Below are 25549 nucleotides of genomic sequence, written 5' to 3'. Positions count from 1 at the left end.
GAGGGTGCTGTCTACATTTTTGGTAATTCTTAAAAATATCACTTAGGGTATGTGTTTGTATGTTTCAAGACAAATGCACTTGATGTTGCATTTTTGCGAGTTTGAGATATGTTAATTAGTGTACGTTTTTTGTACTTCATTTCAAATGACAAATCCTCTAGAGGATGCTGTCTACATTTTAGCGAAAATGAAACTTAGGGAAAACTTACTTAGGGAAAGCTTCAGATGACAAATCTACTAGAGCAGTGGTTCTCGAACTTTTTTCATCAAGTACCACCTCAGAAAAAAATTGTCTCTCCAAGTACCACCAAAATGAGCAGTATTGAAATACAGTAGCGTAGTAGGACCAGTAAAGCAGCTACAACTCTGCACAGTTAAAAAAACGTGGCAGACTACCTCAGAAATATAGGCTATATGTCATATTATATACATCATTTTTGATAAATTTTTAAATATATGTAGCATGTACATGACATATTTCATTCCTCCGCATACCACTAGAAGAAAGCCCAGTTTGAGAACCACTGTACTAGAGGGCACTGTGAAGTTTTTGTGAATCTTTTTGTTATTGAGTTATTTTTGTTCCGAAAAACTTTAAGCTACTATTGGTCCGTGATGATTACACAATCGATGGGTGTGTCCTGGAACTCCGCCTTCTTTTTTAAACTTTTTTTCCCCCTTAAAACAAGAACTCTGTTCGAAGTTTACCAAAACCTTTCCATAGCGTATTTTTTGCTGTAATTGGTGAACAACAATGACTTAAACTAAAATATAAAATACATTTAGTTTAAAACAATAACTCTAACTGGAAGAAAAATGAAAAAAAACTGTAAACAACATGTTGATGATGTATTTAAACACTGCACTGATCTCATGTGTTTATTGATGTTTGATTGATCCTCCTCATCCGAGCATGTCAGTGTAATAAATGCGAGTTTATTACATAACAACAGCATGGTTTTCCACAACACACAGGATATGTTGACGCACGGCTCTGATTTCAGCCATTATGTACAGTAAATCACACGATGGAATTTTCTGCATGAACTTGCAAGACTAAAAGCTAAATACTTAAGCAAATACAATGTAAAATAATCTCAAGCAAAAAATGCAAGAACAATCTCGTTTATAATTATTTACAGCAGTTTTTAATCACAATTTTCTACTAATATAAATATATGTTATATAATATAAAATAATTTTTGTGCCTAAAATTTTGTTTATTTTTTATCTATATCACACAAGGATTTATTAAATTAAATTATTTTCTTTTTGGCTTAGTCCCTTTAGTCATTTGGGGGGGAATGCACTGCCAACTTATCCAGCATATGTTTTTTTGCAGAGGATGCCCTTCCAGCTGCAACCCATAACTGGGAATTCCCCAATAGCGCATGTGTTTAATGTATTTAATTTGAATGTCATTCAATCATTACTATTATTTTAATTTAGTTATTGTTTGCTTTTATTTAATTTCATTTTATCTTAATTTATTTTAAGGTTATTATCATCACTAATTATTTTTATGATTGTTTTTTTTCTTCACTGCTGCCTTTGACTTGCTCAGGCTGGGTCAGTAAAGCAGTTCAATAAGAACGTAAAATAATAACCTTCATATTAAACTGAACTGAATTATCACTATAAACTAAACCAGCAGTCTGATGATGTTCAGTTATTATCTATATTCTGTGTAAAGCTTGCATTGTGTAAAGCACTAAAGAAGTAACTCGTCTAGAGTAGACTATCATTAACATAGGGCAGTAAATGCAGAGTCGGCATCATAATCCTCATCACCATAGCGACCATGTATCCAAACACACACACACTGACACACACACACATACACACAAACTGGAGGAGGTAAATTTGGTAACAAACATCCACCTAATGCGCACTTTCACACAGTAACTCTACCTGCCGTCCGTCACCATAAACCTGTGCAATGCTGTTTGACCTGTTGAACGATAACACTCAGACAATTCATGGAAAAAGACACGGATACTTAAAACTGATCAATGGACTAAATATTTACCTGTTAGTGGTGGGGCTATTATTATCTCCGGCTTAAACTCACATAAAAACTATGAATTAAATGAAACTTGAGTGAAACCAATTGTCAATTTAACAACTTTAACAGTATAATGGGATTAGGCAAAGATTTGCACAAGTATGTTCATGCATGTTAATGTACAATAAAAAAAGTTTTTAGGCTAAATTCAAAGATCATGCAAAAAAACTAAAAAAATCTAAATTGCTTTATTACAATTTTATCATTTCCGTCTTAAAAAAAAGAAAAAATTAAATAAAACAAGAAAATAAAAATTGAGTAAAATAAAAATAAATTAAAAATAAAATAAAAAATAAAAAATAAATTAAATTAAATAAGACCAAAAATAATTAAAAATAAAATAAAAAACTTAAATAAAATAAAAAACATAATAAAAATTAAATAAAACAAAATAAATCCAAACTAAATTAAATTAAAATAAACAAAACAAAATAAAACAAAACAATGTGAAACAAAAAAATAAGAATAAAAAACAAAGTAAAATAAAAACAAAATAAAACAATATATAAAATAAAACAAAAAATATAAAAATAAAACAAAACAAAAATATAAAAACAAAAATCAAATAAAAAAAACAAAATAAAACAAAATAAAAAATAAATAAAACTAAATACAACAAATAAAAAAATATATTAAAATAAAATAAAACTAAATAAAATAAAACAAAAATAAAATTAAATAAAAAAAAAATAAAACAAAACATTCATTCATTTTCTTTTCGGCTTAGTCCCTTTATTAATCTGGGGTCGCCACAACGCAATGAACCACCAACTTATCCAGCATATGTTTTACGCAGCGGATTACCTCCCAGCTGTAAACCATCTCTGGAAAACATCCACACACGCTCATTCACACGCATACACTACAGACAATTTAGCCAACCCAATTCACCTGTACCAGAGGAAACCAGAGGAAAGGGAAACCAGAGCACCCGGAGGAAACCCACATGAACACAGGGAGAACATGCAAACTCCACAATGAAACACCAACTGACCCAGCCGAGGCTCGAACCAGCAACCCTTTTCTGTGAGGTGAACGTGCTAACCACTGCGCCACTGTGCAGCCGCATTAATGCTTTAACTATGAAATATTAAAAATAAAATGCTTGATAATGCAAAATATGTTTGTCATGTAAGCAATAGTTACTTGTGTGTGTGTGTTTGTGTGTGTGTGTAAATCATGGAAAAATGTAGGATACTTTTTTTTTGGCTACAATTGTGATCAATTTTGTGGCAATTTGATTATCAATTGATATTTTTCTCCATGTGCACTCTGTGACCGAGCAAACACACTGAGAGACGCTGATAAAGTCATGTTCAGGATTGAGGTCATGGGTCAGAAATCAGGTTTTGTGATGATATTGGCTAATAAATCACTGCGTAACTGTGCCATAAACTCAGTCAGTGTGTGAAGAAACAGGCCAACGAGTTTCTGATGAATGTATGACTATATTTCAATATATTTATTTCTTCTTACACTGACCAATTAAATAAATATATAATGCAGAACAATTAAAAAACAAAAACAATAATGGGGCGAAAAGGTAGCACAGTGGGTAGCACTGTCGCCTCAGAGCAAGAAGGTTGCTGGTTCGAGTCCCGGCTGGGTCAGAGTGCATTTCTGTGTGGAGTTTGCATGTTCTCCCCGTGTTGGCGTGGGTTTTCTCAGGGTGCTCCAGTTTCCCCCACAGTCCAAACACATTCGCTGCAGGTGAAAAGAATGAACTAAATTGGCCGTAGTGAATGAGTGTGTATAAGTTTGTGATTCAATTAAATTCAGCTTTATTTGTATAGCGCTTTTACAATGTAGATAGTGTCAAAGCAGCTTCAGAAGGAAAATAATATAATTATAATCGATGAATAATTGTATTTGTAATCTTGACTAATTTTTTGTTTGCTGAATTAATAAAAAAACAAATAAAACAATTACCAGTATTAATTACAAATTATAATATATATTTTGCCTTGCATACAAACATATATATATATATATATATATATATATATTTCGGAGGATAGTAAAGAGTTGTGATTGAATTTGTGATTAATTACTCAATATAATTTTATATCGTTAATTTATTAAGGACTTTTATCTCCTTTCTATTCTTTGGTAAATATGACATTATATTGACTGAATCCTTGCTGAATAATTATTTTTAAAAATAAATAAAATAATATAAAAACGGATATCATTGGGAAAAAAACAATATTTATATTTTATATATAATTTATAAATGGATATGTTTTAATTCACGTTTTTCTCCATTATATTTATAAATGAATGAAAATTTCAAAGAAAACAACATTTATTGGAAGACATTTCATTGAGGATGTAATATTGATTAATAGTGTTACTACTGAATATATATATATATATATATATATATATATATATATATATATATATATATATATATATATATATATATATATATATATATATATATGAGAAGTTGCATTAATTAATTATAAGAATTATTTAGTCTTTTTGTGTAGGCTTGTAGGGTACATGCAGAAGGACTTTTCAGTTAAATTAATCCCGTTCAAGTGTTTCCGGTGAACTGTTGTATCATTATAAAATCGACTCGTTTAAGATGTTTTGTTTAAAAATCTATGAATTGCACTGCCTAGTTGATATACGATATAAAGTGGGTCTCGGACGGTACAAGAAGCACTGCATTAAAATAACAGTTATACCGTTCAGCATCATGTTTTTAAAATATGCTAATTTAATTTACCACAGTATTTTCAGGGCTGGCCTGCTGCTTTAAGGGTCTCTCATGTTGTTTTAACAACTAATTGAATGCTTAAGTCTGTTTAACTGACTATACTTTAATTAAATGACATTATCGCTGTTAAACCGCATATGACATTGACAAATATTCATGTTAACCTTTCACCGGAAGTTTCTATCTCTCTCTGCTCACCTGTTGCTGCGTTGCGTAACATTAGAGTCTGCTTTTCTACCGCTCCTCTTCAGCCTGTTTGTTTTACTGACTCATTAACTCTTATCTTTCGCAATTGCAGGTGAAAGAATTCCTGGAGGTGTTTTTTTTTATCGGCGCGCCTCCGCGTTTGACGTCACTCGCGCATTCTCGTGATCAGGGCTTCCCTCTGTGAACGCGCGTTACCAGGCAACGGGATTCCGCGATTAAACAAAACACGGGGGTTCCGTGCGGCGCTGCCCGTGATCCGCTCCGGTTTCACAACACGGTCAGATTACACAGTCAGTAAAACCGGTCGAATTATTACCCCAGGCTTTATCCGCTGACTTTCACACACTGTGGCCTATTTTCATCTCATGCTCACCGGAAATGCAGTTAAGCAATGCTGATTGTAAGGTAAGTTCTAGAAGGGTTCCAGCAACGGCCGGAAGTTAACGATTATTTTTAATATGTATTAAATTGTTCATCAGTTCCAACCTTAAACCCAACCATCCCAGTAATGTGGAAACAGTAACTATACTGAGTATTATTCATTATTTATTCAATTATAATTCTATTAACGTAATTCCGTCTTTAAACGCAACCATCACACATTACTCAATGTGAAATCAGTAATTATACCGAGTATTATTCATTATTTATTCAATTATCCATTAATTGTACTTTATTAACGTCTACCCCAACCCTAAACTATGTTTTACACTTTTATACCCATACTGCAATTTCCACATTAATATAGAGCGTACATACACTCACTGGCCACTTTATTAGGTACACCGTTCTACTTGCCTTCAGAACTGCCTTAATCCTTCATGAGATCATTCTGAGATTGGCTCTATATTGACATGATAGCATCACGCAGTTGCTGCAGATTTGTTGGCTGCACATCCATGATGTGAATCTCCCGTTCCACCACATTCCAAAGGTGCTCTATTGGATTGAGCGCTGGTGACTGTGGAGGCCATTTGAGTACAGTGAACTCATTGTCATGTTCAAGAAACCAGTCTGAGATGATTCATGCTTTATGACCTGGTGCCAGCAGAAGATGGAGACACTATGGTCCATAAAGGGATGGACATGGTCAGCAACAATACTCAGGTAGGCTGTGGCGTTGACACAATGCTCAACTGGTACTAATGGGCCCATAATGTCCCAAGAAAACATCCCCCACCAGCCTGAACTGTTGATACAAGGCAGGACAGATTCATGCTTTCATGGTGTTGGCACCAAATTCTGACCCGATTACCCGAATGTGGCAGCAGAAAATGAGACTCATCAGACCAGGCAACGTTTCTCCAATCTTCTATTGTCCAGTTTTGGTGCGCCTGTGTGAATTGTAGCCTCAGTTTCCTGTTCTCCGCTGACAGGAGCGGCACCCGGTGTGGTCTTCTGCTGCAGTTGGACGTGCTGTATTTGTCCTGGATTGGGCTGAGGTTTTAATCATACATCTCCGACAGAAAGTTTAGTTTTTTTGTCAAAATTGGTAACTTTTCCTCATCTTCGGCACCGTTAACGTGTGGTCTTCCCCAAGCCTCGATTTTAGCACCTTCTCTTTTCTCTCTCTATATGCTCCTATTAGGTTATATTTTCAGGAAATATAGCCTGCGGTTTTATCTTTATGCAGACGATAAACAAATCTGTCTGTCACTCAAAAAGGAAAACGAGTCATCTGTTGTGAACTCCTTGTCACTGTGACTGGAGGAGGTAATAGCATGGCTTTCTGAGTCAGTTATTATTCAAAATCCCAAAGGCCCACATCAAAAGTAAGGGACGAACATGCATTTGCCATAGCAGGTCCTCGCCTCTTGAACACGCTGCTGTTAGAACTTAAAAAAAGGCTGTGGTAGTATCTTAATCAGGCAAAATTGTTCTGCTTTTTTATGTTACATCTTTTATGCTCTCGCATTATGTGCCTATTGCTGTTGTTTGTTATGACCATACTTTTTGTTTATTCTTTCTCTGTAAAGCACTCCGTGCGGCCTTGTGGTAGTTGGAAACGTGCCATATAAATAAACTAAACTTGAACTTGTGCATTCAGAGATGCTCTTCTGCAGACCTCAATTGTAACGAGTGCTTCTTTGAGTTACTGTTGTCTTTCTATCAGCTGGAACCAGTCTGGCCATTCTCCTCTGACACCAACAAGACATGTGCACCCACAGAACTGCCGCTCACTGGATATTTCCTCTTGTTCAGACCATTCTCTGTAAACCCTAGAGATGGTTATGCGGGAAAATCCCAATAGATCAGCAGTTTGCAGCAGCGTCTGACACTAACAACAACGCCACGTTCAAAGTCACTTAAAATCCCCTTTCTTCCCCATTCTGATGCTCGCTTTGAACTGCAGCAGATCATCCTGACCATGTCTGAATGCACTGAGTTGCAGCCATGTGATTGGCTGATTAGAAATGTGCGTTAACGAGCAGTTGGACAGGTGTACCTAATAAAGTGGCCGCAGATACTATATACTATATATAAACACAGTGTATAACCAGAATTAAGATTCCAGAAAAAAATAAGTACAGTTGAAGTCTTTAAGTTAATATTCCAAACACAAATTATCACCAAATACACTTAAAAACATTTTTTTTTAGAAATAACGTGATATAATTTGTGTTATAATTCAAAACTGATCATTAAAGATTTGCTTTTGAAAATAATAGGCTTGTCCTGAAGATGCAAAAATGTACCCACATTTCTCGAATCGCCCACACACACACACTGCATATTTAAAACCAAGAGCAATTAGACGAGGTGTTTTCTCAATATGTACTTTATGATGCTCGATGTGTACAGAGTCAATGATTTCAGTGAGATTACAGTAATATTTCTACAGGAATACAATTGTCAAATTTCAGCACATTCAGTACCGCAGTAAACATGGTAAACTGCTCATTTCATCCATTTTCAAGGCAAAATTAAAGACAAATCAACGTTACAGAAAAAACTAATTATATTTAATTTGCTATTTTCACAATGGCACCATGGTCGATTTCAGATTTGTGTCAAATAGTCTTCGAGTGTAATTCTGCATGTCAGCAGAGAAGTAAACACAAGTTTGCCTATTGTAACAGATAATACTGAAACACGTGAACACTACAGGCAGAATAAACAAGAAAATAAAACTAAAAAATATAGAAATACCATCAAAAATACTGAATGTGAACAATATCTGGACATCCCTGACAGAAAACACTACATTAAATGCATCTTCTATCAAGTGTAAAGCGGTTCAGTTTGGACTAAGATGATATTCGTTTGACCTTTAAGGGATTTGACAATAAAAGTAAACACAAGTGCAACAGACAACAGGCTGTGTGTGACCTTAAAGGGACAGTGCGCCAAAAAATGTATCTCCTTACCATTTACTCAAAGTCAAGTGGTTCAAATTTCTAACTTTATTTCCTTCTTCTGCTGAATACAAAAGATATTTTGAAAAATGTTGGGGAGGGAAAATAAAGCGCTAAAAAAATACTATGATAGTCAATGGTTGCTTTTCCCCCCAGCATTCTTCAGTATATCTTCCTTTGTGTTTAAAAGGAAGAAACTCAAATATGTTTGGAGCTTGAGCAGAATACAGAATAAGATATTTTGAAGAATGTTGGGGGGGAAATAAAGAGCTAAAAATACTCATTAGTTAATAGCTAATTGTTCCAGCATTCTTCAGTTTATCTATCTATTTTTTTTAATTTAACAGAAGAAAGAAACTCAATATGTTTCTAACGCAAGTAGAATAAAGAATAAGATATTTTGAAGAATGTTGGGGAACTAAAAAAAGGTAAAAATACTAAGGAAGTCAGTGGCTGATATTTACAGCATTCTTCAGTATATCTTCCTTTGTGTTCGACAGAAGGAAGAAACTCAAACATATTTGGAGCTTGAGAATAATACAAAATGAGATATTTTGAAGAATGTTGGGGAGGAAATGAAGAGCTAAAAATACTATGGTAGTCAATGACTGCTTTTTCCAGCCTTCTTCAGCATATCTGTCTTTGTGTTCAACAGAAGGAAGATTCTCCAACATGCATTGGGTAGAATACAAAGTAAGATATTTTGAAGAATGTTGGGGAACAAGAAGAGCCGAAAATACTAAGGAAGTCAATGGCTGATATTTACAGCATTCTTCAGTATATCTTCCTTTGTGTTCAACAGAAGGAAGAAACTCAAACATATTTGGAGCTTGAGAATAATACTAAATGAGATGTTTTTAAAAAAGTTGGGGAGAAAATGAAGAGCTAAAAATACTATGGTAGTCAATGACTGCTTTTTTCACCCTTTTTCAGTATATCTATCTTCCTTTGTGTTCAACAGAAGGAAGATTCTCCAACATGCATGGGTAGAATACAAAATAAGATATTTTGAAGAATGTTTAATCCTTTAGTTTAACTTCCTTTGTGTTCACCAGAGGAAAGTAACTCAAACAGGTTTGGAGGCTGAGTAAATGATGAAGGAATTTCCATTTTTTGTGTAAACTGCCCCTTTAAGACCGTTCAGTCGATAAATAATCACAAACTGTAGAAAAAATAACCTGAAGCGTTTACAGTAAGAACACATCTGAAATGTGACACACTCCTTTGAGATGTGATGCAGAATCATCGCTGCGCTATTAATGACACATTAATGAGAGAAATGATTCCTGTTTACTGTCTCACACACAAACATCTGCAGTATGTCGATCACAGTCCTGAAATCACTTCCGGATATATGAGGAAAGCAGAATCTGCTATAAAGTCACTACTAAATTTGAGGGGAATGTGGGAACCTTGTTTATGCCATGGAGAAAAAAAAGTAATTGCGAGTTTGAAAATTTTTTTCTCTCATGTTTTATCTTACAATTTCAAGTCTGTATCTTTCAATCCTGCCCGCAAGTCTGCAAAAACAAAACTACACTTAAAATTGTCAGATTTAATATCAAGAGCCTCTGAATTGCAACATATAATAAGGATATTGCCATTTTAATTTCTAAAAAGGGTTTGAATTGTGTGATAGAAGCAGTGGAAATTGTAAGGGAAAAAATCTGATCAGAATTTGCAAGAAATGGTTCATTTTAAAAGAGAAAAATGTCAGAATTGAGATACAGAATTAGATTTTTCCTCACAATTCTGACAGATCTAAAAAAATGTATATATATATATATATCAGTTTTGCAAAATATAAACATTATATATGAATAATATAATGTTTAAATAATATAATATTTGAAATGTAAATATTGGTTTTTAGAATTTAGTTTGTATCTTGAAATTCAGACATTTTAACTTTATTTTATAATAATTACATATTTTATATGCGTGTATGTCTTTATATATATATATATATATATATATATATATATATATATATATATATATATATATATATATATATATATATATATATAGTGCTATATACTAAAGGATTAAACATTCTTCATACACACACACACACACATATAATATTTATATATATATGCCTTTACCCGAGTAAAACAGGTTTAGTCACAAAGGTTTTTAATAATTTAAATAATTTATTTTATTATTGTTATTTATTTTTATTTTTTTCATCTCATTACATTTTATCCAACTGTTATTAATACTATTTATTTTTAATTTTGTGTGTGTATGTGTGTTTGAGTTTTTGGTTCACTGCTGCCTGACAATGTTCAGTTGTTACCTGCTTTCAAGTTTGCATTGTGTAAAGCACTAAACAAATAACTTGTCTAGACTATCAGAATTGTAACTCAGAATTAAGTGAAAGTCTATAAACTTGAAATTGCAAAATAGTAACACAAAAGAAAAAAGTCTAAATAACAAGATATTGTTTCTGAAATTTCAAAATTTGGAATAAATTGTGGAGCAAAACTTTCAAATTTAGGAGAAATCCTGTTCGTTCTATTCTCATTATGGACAAAAACAGTGGCATTTTTGAGAAACAAATCTGAATATATCCTGGCTACAACAGGAATGATTAATTATCATGGAAAGAACAATTAAACAATGATTCAACAATTAAACGAGTCATCTGATTCACATGTTGTTAGTGACTAGTGATTCATCATCCACTTGTGTCCTCTAACGTTCAGGATCTTCGTAATCAGGACCAAATCTAGTCAACGCTGTACTAAAGATTCAATTTCAATCCATGAATGCGAGCTGTAGCCAAAGCATGACCTGTATTCGAGTATTCTGCTGCAGATGAGTGTGACGTGACCCATGATGCCTCTCACTGAGTCCGCAGCTGATAGTCTGCAAAGAAAGAAGGAAATGAGGCTTTTAATTAAAACGCACAGAAGCACAGGAAACAGGAACAAATGAAAAGACGTTAATTGTGACAGCTGAAACTTTCTCTCTCTCCACCCATCAAAACACAATCAGAAAGCCAATCCGTCAAAGACACTCAAGTTCACAATGATGACAGACGCTGGATGCGGATTGGTCGATGGACATGTAACCGTAGTTTAAATGATTGTAAGAAATCATTTCACAATATGTGCTCTCTCCACATTTGGCACATACATTTCAGGTTTTACAACAGTGAGTTAAATAGCATCTCTGATTTCACCTTCAGCACTGAAAACTGCTTTTTAAAATAGTTTTCAATTCCACAAGAACCAGTTCATTTGCTTGGGTCTTGCTTTAAGAGTTTTTAACCTGTTTAAATACCTAAAGTGAAAAGGAAGCAGTTTAGAAAACAGGAAAACACACAGCAATTAATACAAAACTCTTTAACATTTTTTTTATTTTGACATTTATTAGCTAAAACTAATAAAAATACTAATTATATATTTATACACACACACATATGCACTCAACGGCCACTTTATTAGGTACACCTGTCTAACTGCTCATTAATACAAATTTCTAATCAGCCAATCACATGGCAGCAAGTCAATGCATTTAGGCATGTAGGCATGGTCAAGACGACCTGCTGCAGTTCAAACAGAGCATCAGAATGGGGCAAGGGGATTCAGGTGACATGGTTTTTGAAGCCAGACAGGCTGGTCCGAGTATTTCAGAAACTGCTGATCTACTGGCATTTTCACGCACATCTCTAGGGTTTACAGAGAATGGTCTGAACAAGAGAAAATATCCTGTGAGCGGCAGTTCTGCGGGCACAAATGCCTTGTTGATGCCAGAGGGGAATGGCCAGACTGGTTCCAGTTGATGGAAAGAATAGAAAAATAAAACCGAAAGCGTGCACATCATTTACATAACCATATCGCATTATAGACTAATGATTACAAAAAGTATTTGATATGTTTTTTCTTTCATAGCGAACACAAAGTGTTGTGCATGAGAATAAGGGCGTACTCAAACTATGCTATCCGAACCGTGCCCAGGCCCGTTTCATGGATTGTTTGAGAAGTGTGAGTGCGCTGAATCAGGCTTAGGCACGGTTCACTTGGGCTTTGGCGCGGTACGCTTGTGTGAGTGCAAAACGCGCCTAAGCCCGAAACTGAAAGCGAGAAGTGACTTTTAAGGGGCCGTTTAATATGGATTATTTAATCATTCTTACTGTTCAGTAGGGGATGTAACGGTATCAGAATTTCACGGTACGGTAATACCTCGGTATGAATGGCACGGTACGGTATTTATTGAATCATTTACAGGAAAAACAAAACTTTTGAAAATACTCCAAAAAAGTGCCAAAAGTGTCAATGACATACAAATTAGCCATCTATCTGTAAGCTTTGAAACAGGAACTTCAATTTTAATAACAAAAAATTATTAAACCATGTAAAAAAATAAAGTTTCAATTTAGTATTGTTGAAAACTCATCACATTCAACATTTAATCACTCACTCACTTAGATAGATAGAGATGGGTTTAAAGGAATATATATATTATATAACTATAATCTGGTAAAAGCTGGTATCTCTGGGTATTTACAATGTCCCCTGCAACAGAAAAAACCCTCTCATTTGGGACTGAGGATTCTGGGACAGAGATATGACTTGGCCCATGTTGACAGCAGTGGGTGACGTTGTGCATTGTCTTTCCCCCACTTGACAGGACAAACCATGAGTGAGTTAGAGGTCTCTTTGCGGTACAAGTCAATGTCTGCATCAATCTGAACAGTGTGCTGTGTTTCTGCAGTCCCCATGACTGCTATTACTCGTATTCCCCAACTTGCAGGCACGTGCACACATAGGGCTCAACCTGTGCAGTGCACATGCCCTTTTTAGTCTTGGATAGAAAGTGCCCTTCCAAAACGATCAAAAGTGCCCCCGCGACGCGACGCGACACAACCTCCGTCCAGCCCTTCAGTAGACAACACCGCTCTTGAGTATGCGCGCTCAACCCCCCCTCGGCGCTTTACAATACGCGCGCGACTACACAGCTGATCAGAACGCGCGACAACACCGCTATTCAGTACGCGCGCAGCGACAACACCCGCTTTAGGTTCGATCATTTCCATCTTTTTTTCATCTCCGCTACTAGCAGCACACTCCATTTCCGCATTACTGGATCTGTAGCGACAACAGACCGCAAAGGATTATGGCCACGCCTGGGCTGATGGGAAATGTAGTTTAAGCTACCTCCCGTTCGCTTCATTCGCCTGAGCAAATTTTCTCAGAAGACCTATAGTTTTACCGAGTCATGCGACTTCGGTAATATCGAAAAAAATTAATATTGCGGTATGACGGTATTTACAATACCGTTACATCCCTACTGTTCAGTGAACGCAAACTGCAGTAGTTTATTAAAGACGCAAACCCCTCACTGCACAACAGCTACACCTTCAGCAAACCTCCTCATTCCAGCAGTGCGAGGACTTTATGACTGTTTATGAGCGTCAAAAGTGGCGTATCTGTTCGCCAAAATATTTGAAAGCGCGTTACTGTATATTAAACGACTTGAACGTAAACAATGTTGTCAATGATAGATTGTAAGCAAATGTCTCAAACACAGCAATTCAACATCAGAATTGTGAATAGTTGTATTCTGATATCATTACTTTATATTAATGATCAGGACAAATTTAAAGTCTGTTAAATTCCACCATTCCAAGTCGATTAAATATTTAGCATTTTAGACCTACACAAAGCCTATTGCCGTTTGACCATGTTTGAGAAATAACAATAATAGCCAACTCATATTGACCTTTATTTTACATCGATAGAATCGTGTGAAATCGTTATTTTAAGCACACACAAAAAAATAATAATAATAACTCGCAATACTTATTTTATCCAGAATCGTGAAGCTCTACACTTTGGGCCCATTATTACACAATCTACATTGTAAAAGCGCTATACAAATAAAGCTGAATTGAATTGAATAGTACCAATTAGATTTTAGCATTTAGCATCATATCAACGTCACAGCCTACCCGAGTATTGTTGCTGACCATGTCCATCCCTTTATGACCACAGTGTACTCATCTTCTAATGGCTACTTCCAGCAGGATAACGCACCATGTCATAAAGCGTAAATCATCTCAGACTGATTTCTTGAACATGACAATGAGTTCACTGTACTCAAATGGCCTCCACAGTCACAAGTTCTCAATCCAATAGAGCACCTTTGGTATGTGGTGGAACGGGAGATTGGCATCATGGATGTGCAGCCGACAAATCTGCAGCAACTGCGTGATGCTATCATGTCAATATAAAGCAAATCTCAAGGGAATATTTCCAGTACTTTAGTGAATCTATGCCATAAAGGCCTAGGTGATGTGTAGCTAATAAAGTGGCTAGTAAGTATTTATATATAGATGTTATTTATTTATATATGCATTGGTTGTGTGTACATATAACATTATCATTATTTTTACTAATAACATTACTCAAACATGTAGAGCTCAGTTGCAACAAGACACAGATTGTCTCACACACACACACATACACACACACACACACACACACACACACACACACACTGTACCAGCATTTCTAATTTTATCAGGCTTTCACCATCTCCGCACGCGTCTGTCCTGAACATCCGCTTTTCACAGAAGAATTTCAGCTCCGCATTCAGCCCTGATCTCCTATCATTCAGCACAGCATTGCTTAACTGTTGCCAAATACCTGCAATGCTGTGAAAAACACTGAGAAATGGAGAAGAGAGGATGAGAGAGAGTGTTTACCTCCGTTCTGGGTGATGTACCGAACCCATGGCAGGGCCTGATATCCACTCTTCTCAATGATCTTCAAGTAACGCACCTGTGAAAAAACAATAACAACAACAACAACAACACTGTTAGAGCATTCAACACAGCCACATCTCCCTGCAACACAACCAATGCAAGACAACAAATCAGCTCTGGTAAAGTCTCTGAATGCCACTTTTAAGCTGTTTTTCCAATGCAATGCCATATTTACAGTGTAAAGCTGATTACGGATGACTAAAAATAAAACACAAAGCAAAACAAACATAGTTTAGTATTGAATAAGATGTAACAACAAATACTGAATATGAAATAAAGGTCACATTTTATTTTGATGGTCTGTTTGTTGAATTTAAGTTACATTGCATCTACATGCCAACCAATTCTCATTAGATTATAAGTAGACTGTTAGGTTGGGGTTTGAGTAAGTGTAAGTTGGCATGAACTTGCAAAGTTTCTTATGGTCAGGAAAATGTCTGTTGAAGGAGCATATCAGCAGATAATCAGCAGAAAGTTGACTAATATTCAAATGGACCATCAAAACAAAGTGTTACCCAAATAAATCCAAACAAGATTGTCTGAATATCAAAGGCCAAAAATAAAACACTAAAATAATTAAATCACTTTACAGAATCAAAATATAATGAGAAATTTAAATACCATGTTTACATACCAAAAAGCAAGTAAACATTTACATTAATTACTAAGGGTGTCACGATCCTCCAAATCCTCGATTCGATTACATTTTCGATTCTGAAGGCACGATTCGATTTGATTTTTGATTATGAATAATTAATTAATTAATGACCAATTAATTATTTGTAGCCTACCGTTTAAACTACCTGACCTGCATGGTCTTTGTTTTACCCATAAACAAATCATACAGTAAATGAATAAAGGCAAGATACACACATAATTACCACCTGTCGATCACTTTTTCTGCGGGACTCGTGAATAGGCAGTGATCTGTGTCATTATAATGGCGTCGGTAAAAAAGACGCACAGCCAGCCAACAGTATCTGAGGTGTTCGCTAAAATGACTAACTACAAGAGAGTGAAAGATTGAAGCAGTCCTCTGACTGCCTGGACCTGCTGTCTCGAGCGCATGGCTGTGTGTGCGTCTGTGTCTGTGTGGTCACGTGATGTGCATTTTCAGAGGTAGAGATGAGGGCTGCTCAGAAATGCTACACGCCACTGTGGATGTCAAATCGTTGTTGTTCTAAAATAGCATTTAAAAACAAAGACAGTGTAAACAGGGCCTGAGTGTGTACTTTTCGCGAGCGGATTTGCAACGGGGGCGGGCGGAGGATCGCGATGCCGGTGTTGTCTATCGGACGAACAGTCATAATACGTACATAGCAGAGCTTGCAAAACTGTGTTTTTTTGTCGACAACACGAACGTTGTCAACATAACTCACTGGAAATTCAAAATGCTTCCACACCGGCGACTTCATTGAAAGAGGAGAGGATTTAAGTTCTGTCGACGGGTCTCCTGCTTCTGCAGTTTAACAAGCACTTCAACAAGCCTGTTTTTTTCCTGCTTGGCAAGCCAAGCTGACGTGACATGGGGGCGTGGCAGCATCGACGATTCTATTTTTTGATTTGATCATCGAAATTGAGCATAAATTTTGATCCATTTCGATTAAAAATCAAAATCGTGACACTCCTATTAATTACACTGGACATCAATAATAAAAACTGTAAAACGCAGAAGTTAATATACAAATCTTTATATTAACTTCTATTAGTGTCTAATAATGACTTTGTTAATACAATTTATTGACCGTACATAATATTTCACGAGTTATTTTGCAATTAATAAGCTTTGTACTTCATCCAGACCCGTGTCAAAGTGGTTAAAATCACACAGATATGAAGATGTTTTGTTGATTATGATCAGTGCTGGGCAAGTTACTTTAAAAAAAGCAATAGACTACAAATTACTGACTACTACTGAAAAATTGTAATCTGATTAATTACTTCATGTAAAAAGTAATCAGAATACTAAGTACTTTACTTTAAAATTACTTTATTTGAAACATAAAATATACCTAAAAATACAAAATAAACTGCAGCTCTTTCAGTAACTTAATATTCACTGAAAAACATCACAATACGTTAATCACAGCAGTTTAAAGTGATAGTTTGCCCAAAACTTAAAATTCTCTCATCATTCTCTTGTTCCAAACCTGTAACACAAAACGAGACATGAAGAAAACTGGATCCCTCATGGTTTCTGCTACATTCATTCTACCATGGCGGGGCGCCACGCCAAAATTCATCCCGCCACGGCTACATCACACCTTCTCATTCAAAACATTTTTTTTTTAATAGTGGGTAATAATTGCACCAAAACGTATTAAAGGGTAAGTGAATTATAACCGCAAACTTTTCTGTAACCGTAGTAGTGCTGTGCGTCATTTGTTTAACCTTTTAAGGTTACGTGCTGACTGACTGACAGGTGCGTGATGCTTGAGGCCAGCAAACACGACGTATAGCCATTCAACTTAACTTCAGGACGCATTAATATTGCTCTGTAGGTCTATTAGAGACATTAACAAATATTCATAGCAAATATAATAAATGCTGGAGACATACTTGTTACATAAACGCACTAAATTGCACTTGAGCAGCGTTTATTTGAGAGCGCACAACATCTGCACACTATTGAAGCAGCTTATATTTGAGGGGGCGCGCAAGAAGTTTTGTGCACGATTAGAGGAAACGGCGCGGAAGCAAAGAGTTTCGCATGCTGTAGGCTATTACATAAATGCGATCTTGACTTCTAATACTGCGCTGACGACATTTGTCATTAAAATAACGCCACATGACAGGTAGTTGGTAGATCTGTGTAAAAAAAAAAAAGTAAAATAAAAAATAAAAATAAAAAACCTGCCGCCACAGCTGAAAAAAATCCTAGAGGAAACACTGTCCCTGTAATCATTGACATCCATAGTATGAAAAAGCACTGCAGTGTTTGGGTGTTCTGTGTTTGCCTGAGGTAATTAGTCTACCCAAATGTGTACATTCTTTACAATGTATGAAGCTGATCGGTCAGTTCTTGTCACGTGACTCAAGGTTTTCAACTCGTGCCCCTGGAAATTGCGAGCTCGCGCAATATACACCCATTGGAAATAACGAACTTGCATGCGCAAACGACGCAACACGTAAACGGCCCCAAAATCAGCTACGCTTCTCTTCACATTCAGAAGATACCTTCAGAGACGTTCCTGCATAAAAATCCAATTTAGCCTGTTTAAGCTGAGCTGGGCTGCTGTGTTTTTGGGCGTCGGTGTCCTCTTGGTTATGAGTTTTGTCAAAGAAGGCTTTCTGTTCAAGTGCTTGAGCAAGTCGCTGATAGAGTTAAAAGCGGTGGAAAGTCCTTTAGATTGGACATAAACTGACTTTCACAGCAATATTTTTGTTTTTACACTCAATAAAATCAGAATAATGTCTTTTTTTCCACTTGAACTAGCAAACACTCTTGTCAGAATCAATTTCAGCTCGCGTTCACCTGCAATTCAAAAACGAATGCTTAACTGATGTCGCAGCAGAAAACGTGATTTTAAAGCATTTTTTCTTCTTCAAAAAACTATATTTGTAACGTAGGTAATGCAATTACATTGACTTTAGTAACTCTTATCAAATTACACAAATTTAAAATGTAATTCATTACAATACTGCATTCCCCAGAAATGTAATTAGAATACAGTAATGCGTTACTGAGGAACGCGTTACACCCAACTCTGAGGCTGTTTCTCAATATGTGTTCTTGTCTGTACTTGCGTTTTTGTGTCCTCGTGAAACGTCATCAGTCGTCACCAAAATACTGTACCAATTCAAAGTTCACCTCTTGCCAATGAGAGATTAAATTCTCGGATGTGTACTTGCTCTGCCCCTTTGGCCAAGGATGCATCGAGAGGTGACTTGTGTGAACTTGCGAAGCTCAGGTATCCCAGAATGCATTGCAGCTAAACCAGCAAAAGCTAATGGTGGAAGAGAAAACCAACAAAATTTTTAAAAATACTCCACAAAATAAAGTTTTAAGAGTTTTTCAGGTGAGAGTGTAGTTGTTTTAAACTCGAATCAGCAGTTTATTCACAAAGATAGCGCGTCTTTGATAGCCCCTTAGCTTATGCGGACTCTGACTCCCAGCCTGCCAGCGGGAGCTTCGTCATCACCTCCCCCGCCGAGAGCAGCTTTACTTCAGCCAGTCTATCTGGGATGTACCGCTGGATCTCATCTCTCCATTGTAGTTTAAACATGATATTTAATTCATCCTGTGAGTATCTAAAGGACAGTCTGTGGTCTTTTAAATTTATGATTTGCTCTCAGGTGTATTATTTTGGCAGTGTTATTTTGTTACCTTTTATAATTGTCTTTATGTTACCGTGTTTTAGGCTGTTTGTCTTTGTTTACCAAATTATATGACGTAGTCTTTATTTCCTATGGTGTATGTCTTTATTTCTTATTGTGTATATACTTTTATAATAACCATTGCAGTTTATTAAATCTGATAACCAAAGACACGTGTCTGAGTATAATAACACATTTTACTTCACATTTATATGGATTTATGTGTACATTTTCTTACATCAAAAATTTAGATTTGTAATATTAATTACAGGGTCATGCTTCATATAATTAAACCATTTTATTGTTAAAGGGCCATGAAACCCCCTCGTTTCAGCAGGGTGTTTTCACACCTCTACTTTGGAAAAAGTCAGGAAAGTGGGCGTGTCCAGCTCTGTTTAGGGGGGAGTGTCGGAGGAAGAAAAGAGGCTTGGTGTGGGAGTGTCTATTTGGGCGCGCTGAATTTCAGAGTCAAAACACACAACCACAGCGGACAATGTGACTGTGTTTACTTGGACATCTGTAGTCGAATTATTTGCCAAATTATTAAATGGTGGACTTTAACTGCAGTTTGGCTCTTTCATTCAGGGAATTCATTCATGTCCCTCCCGACAAACGTGATATTTGATTCGAGGAGCTGCTCTAAGCGTGTATTTTTCATGCAATGTTTGATACCGCACGGCGAATAAGAGAAAAAAAAACTCAGCATTTCCCGGAAACTTAGATGCACACGGCAGGTGGTAGCGTCAGAAAGCCGCGTGTGTTATTCCGGTCACAAAATCCAACACGAGGTTATAGTTTGGTTGCAACTGTTAGTGCTAACTTGTTTACACTCGGTGCAATAGTTTGTTTTGTACGAATAAAATACGAACTGAATAAACAGTTAATAAAATAAACTGATTAAAAGGATCTCAGCGTTTGCAGATGAGAACAGCTCTCAGGAAAACAATAATCCTCCTTAGACACGCAAGTTATTGTTGTCGCGCGTCGCATACACTGTTAATCCACACGTGACGCCAGCTGAGCTCTCACAGAGAGAAAATGAAAACAAAACTTAACTGCAGCAAACTATAAAAGCAACACTTCACGCTTGTTTTGCCAACACAACGTGGCGTCTCTGTCGTCTAAACACTGTGACAGTAATGAATATTAATGAAGTTGCACAATAGAGTGCGCTGATTGGTTTGAACCAAGCCTTACTCATGCATTAATGCATCACACTGTAAGACGTAATAAGACTCACTCTGGCACAGACGTCCAGTCTGCACGCTGGAATACACGCTATTATGTCATGACCGTGACGCAGCTTCAAAAATTCGTTTCAAACCGGAAGTACGAATTTGCTTGAAATAACGCAAAAACAACCAATTTACACTTTTTAGTGAAATATAGGTGTCCTAATAGTGTTTTTAGCAGTGTGGGACACATATACGACTGTCAACAGCTCAAAACATGTGTTTTGGTGTTTCGTGACCCTTGAATGTACAGTGAAACCGATGAATCCATCGTGAGGTAAGACATGATATAAAGTACACTGCTGTTCTATTTGATGAAGTACCTGACTTGTGTCCTCGCGTCCTCAGGAGTTCGTCTTCCAAGTTTGAACTTGGCAAGTCTAAACTTCCAAGGATGCAAGTCCGAACTTTGGGTACTAGATATTGAGAAACAGCCTGATTATGAGATTATGTGTGATTAAATGTGTTTGATTGTTTTTAAGAGTGGATTATGCAGTATATAAAGTCAAAGCCCTCCTGAATTATTCACCCTCCTGTATATTTTTTTCAACACATTTCTAAACATAATAGTTTTAATAACTATTTCCTAATAACCGATTTTCTTTTATCTTTGCCATGATGACAGCACATAATAATTCACTAGATATTCTTCAAGACACTAGCATTCAGCTTAAAGTGACATTTAAAGGCTTAACTAGGTTAATAAGGTCTTTCAGTGCGCCTCTATGCAGCATTATCTGGAGGTCAAGTCATGGTGGGTATATCTGAGGGTAAATCTGCACACAGCCTGGGAAAGTGGCATCGTGTAACAGCACACCGGACGCTCATGAAGAAGTGAGATTGGGGAAATGGCATCTTTCAGTGGCGATCTGTGTTGAGTCACTGTACACTGAAGCCTTGCATCAACAGCAGCTTTTACACAACCGCTGTAAACATGCTGAAAGAGCGGCATCACGTTTGTCAAGAGCGCACAGATACACACAGTCTGAGATTATGGGTTGTAGAATAAGATCACACAGAACACGACATTCATAAGTGCTAATAAACAAACACATCTTAATATTTAATATAGAGAACTTGTTCTTAAAGTAAAGTGTTACTCAATTTAGATTATGCAGATACAGGGAGTCCAGAAAGTCTTTACTTTTTCCACATATTTTTATGTTCCAGTCTTATTTCAAAATGAATTAAATTCATTTCAAGAGCTCACACTTAGCTGATGATTGGTAATAAAGCTAGTTTGGCATGCTGTCCCGGGAGAGAGCCCTGAGCTCGTAAGATCCTCGAGCCCGGGACTCCCTCCCGTTAGCAGGGCGAGAGAGGAGTTTGAGCTCAGGTAGGTCTCGAAAACCCTAACGCTGCTTAAGGATTGCTATGAGGGTGAGCTGTAAATGAGGGTGTACCAGTAAATTCAAAAAAGCGCTCTTCACACAGGCGAGGACGTTACGGAATTTGTCCGCATTCACACATCCATTCCAAAATAGCTGTAAATTCTGACATCATTAACCAGAAATGAGCTCTAAATGGCTGTGCTTGTGTTTGTAAACATTTGACTACATCACAAACTCTGTGGATGGATCAGTGTTGTGAACAACTTCGATGAAATATAGAGAAACACTTTCGCATGTCGACATGTACATGATATGTGTGTGTGCTGGCGCTCACGGGCTGTTTCACAGGCACACGCAAAGCTTGAAGGTAAACAAACAACGGCTTATCATAAGCATTTTATCGATAATTATTTACACAGTTGGCATTAAGATGAACATATAAACATGATCTGACTAACTTCTAGCAGCTAAATGTGTCTGGAAAAATATTCAAAGGCTTTTATTGTCATAAACCGCGCGGACGTGAATGTGTCTGACTGTTGTGATTGGCTAAAGCAGACGTCTCACGTCAGCACGTTCTAGACGAGCACACGCTCTTTTCGGCAGTCTTCCTTCTGCATTCACACAGCGCAGCATTCCGGCAAATTACCGGTAATGTTACAACTTCTCTTTCTGGAAAATAGCCAGAACGAATTTACCGGCATTTTCAAAAAGGGCCCGTTCACACATACAACCTTTTCATAAAATTGCCGGTAATTTTCCGGAAAGGTCTGTATGTGTGAAAGGGGCTATAATGTTATTATTATATTACATCTTCTGGCGGAACCAACTATGCTTTGCTCAGTATGACAGGCTGGCCACTGTAGCACTGAATCTCCGAAATTATAAATATAATATTTATAATAGGCACCATCCTTAAAAATAAACTGCATAGTTGCAATCTAAACAACTACATTCTCACCTAAAAAAAAAAAAAAGCCTCAAAAGTATTTTATGTTGTAGAACAGTTGCAATATTTTTCAAACTGTATATATACAGTTGAAGTCAGAATTATTAGCCCCCTTTTGATTTTATTTTTCTCCTTTAAATATTTCCCAAATTATTTTTAACAGAGCAAGGAAATTTTCACATTATGTCTGATAATATTTTTTCTTCTGGAGAAAGTCTTATTTGTTTTATTTGTGCTAAAATAAAAGCAGTTATTAATTTTTTAAAACCCATTTTTGGGACAAAATTATTAGCCCCTTTAAGCTATTTTTCCCCCCTTCACATCTACAGAACAAACCATCGATATACAATAACTTGCCTAATTACCCTAACAAGCTTAGTTAACCTAATTAACCTAGTTAAGCCTTTAAATGTGACTTTAAGCTGTATAGAAGTGTCTTGAAAAATACCAAGTAAAATATTATTGACTGTCATCATGGCAAAGATAAAATAAATCAGTTATTAGAAATGAGTTTATAATAGTAAAACTATTATGCTTAAAAATATGCTGAAACAATCTTCCCTCCATTAAACAGAAATTGAGGAAAAAAGATAAACAGGGGCGCTTATAATTCAGGGGGGCTAAGAATTCTGACTTCAACTCTATGTATATATATAAACATGCTGGTTGAATAAAAGTAATTTTACGTCAAAATTTGCCACACACACCTTACTATAATGCTAAAATTATGTATGTTAAAAAACAATATTGTGCCAGAATGTTTAACATAAAAAATAAAAACCGAGGGTGGCAGGGGCGGTAGGAGTGTTTGTGACTTTTATTTGGAAACCATCATCATTTTGCAAATCCATTTGATGTCGGCTGTCACCTTTAAGCATCTGCGAGAGCAGGGTGGACTTTTGGGAGAGCAGCGGCGTCCAAACGCATCCTCCAGTAGATTATGCAGAGTTTTTAATCTGCCGAGTGTTTGTTCTAATCGTGGACTATTCTCTAAGAAAGAAAAACTCCCTGTGTAAATGTTCAGAAATAACCCTGTGGACGTAAAATAGACACGGAGGACTACAGAAGCAAAGAGAAGCTTTTCTAGGTATCAGTGGAGATTTTTTTTTAAGAGCAGACTCCAGTGAAAACACAGGGCAACCCTGACGCTGGCTGCGGTTTTCTGGGATCACCAAGAGCACTTCTGCTATTTTTATACATTTGATAGATTTCCATTGGACAAAAATGAGTTCAGCTGTAATTTATTTCTATTATTAAAATAAATCAAATATTATAATTCAAAATTTTATTGACACTATTCATTTTAGAAGAGGTTCCGGATGTTACAACTAATAATTATCATGTTAAAAGTATTGTAATTGGTTATCATAAGTCATATGTAATTAAAGGCTATATTTATTACAATCACAAATAATTATAGATAGACAGACGGACGGACGGACGATAAAATGATAGATGGATGGATAAATATATAGATGGATACAGACAGATAGAAAGATAGATAGAACAACATAAGGATGGATAGATGGATAAAACGATAAACACACACGGATAGATAGATAGATAGATAGATAGATAGATAGATAGATAGATAGATAGATAGATGATAGATAGATAGATGATAGATAGATAGATAGATAGATAGATAGATAGATAGATAGATAGATAGATAGATAGATAGATAGATAGATAGATAGATAGATAGATAGATAGATAGATAGATGGATAGATAGACGGATGGACAGACATATAGATGGACAGATAGAATGATAGATAGATGGATAACTTGAATGATGGATGGATGGATGGATGGACGGATGGATGGATGGATGGACGGAAAGACAGATAGATAGACAAATGGATAGAATGATAGAAGGATGGATAAATGGATAAAACAATAGATGGATAGACAGATAGTTGGATGGATGAATGGATGGATGGATGGATGAATGGATGGATAGATGGATGGATGGACGGACGGAAAGACAGACAGATAGATAGACAAATGGATAGAATGATAGAAGGATGGATAAATGGATAGATGGATAGATACAGATGGACGGACAGATGTATGGAAAGAGGGCCGGATGGAGGGACAGATGGATGGATAGATGGATGGACGGATTGATAGATAGATAGATAGATAGATAGATAGATAGATAGATAGATAGATAGATAGATAGATAGATAGACGGATACAGACAGACGGATAGATAGATGGATAAAATGATAAATGGATGGATGGATTGAATAATAGAAGGATAGATGGATAAATTGATAGATGGATGGACAGGTTGAACAATAGTAGATAGATGGATAAAATGATAGACAAATAGACAGAACAATAGATATAGATGGACGGACGGACAGATAGATGGATGGATACATTGAATGATAGAAGGATGGATAGATGGATAAAATTATAGAACGATAGATACAGACAGACAGACAGGCAAACGTTGATAAAATATTCAGTATATCCTGTAGTTTATAGAACTTAAGGTGTGTGAACTAAATGAGCTCCTCACAAACAGAACATGACAAAAAACTAAAATAAACACAGATTTTCTTAGCTGCAATCATAAT

The 25549-nt window shown here is 36.1% G+C and overlaps 1 protein-coding gene and 1 long non-coding RNA gene across 2 annotated transcripts in view; both read right to left on the bottom strand.

The window, feature by feature from the left end:
* The window catches only part of LOC141379082 (uncharacterized), a 57519-nt gene extending 52154 nt beyond the window's left edge, over positions 1-5365 (bottom strand). Inside the window, exon 1 of the long non-coding RNA XR_012395056.1 lies at positions 4992-5365. This is a non-coding gene — a long non-coding RNA (uncharacterized lncRNA). The remainder of the gene's footprint in view (positions 1-4991) is intronic.
* A 2397-nt stretch (positions 5366-7762) lies between these two features.
* The window catches only part of ap1m1 (adaptor related protein complex 1 subunit mu 1), a 62860-nt gene continuing 45073 nt past the window's right edge, over positions 7763-25549 (bottom strand). The window contains 2 exon segments of the mRNA NM_001331127.1: positions 7763-11230; positions 15075-15150. Coding sequence (NP_001318056.1) covers positions 11208-11230; positions 15075-15150 — 99 coding nt within the window. The 3' untranslated portion in view covers positions 7763-11207.

This window comes from Danio rerio, chromosome 2 (genome assembly GCF_049306965.1).
Source record: "Danio rerio strain Tuebingen ecotype United States chromosome 2, GRCz12tu, whole genome shotgun sequence".
NCBI classification, from domain to species: domain Eukaryota; kingdom Metazoa; phylum Chordata; class Actinopteri; order Cypriniformes; family Danionidae; genus Danio; species Danio rerio.
This window is presented reverse-complemented; position numbering and strand designations above follow the sequence as displayed.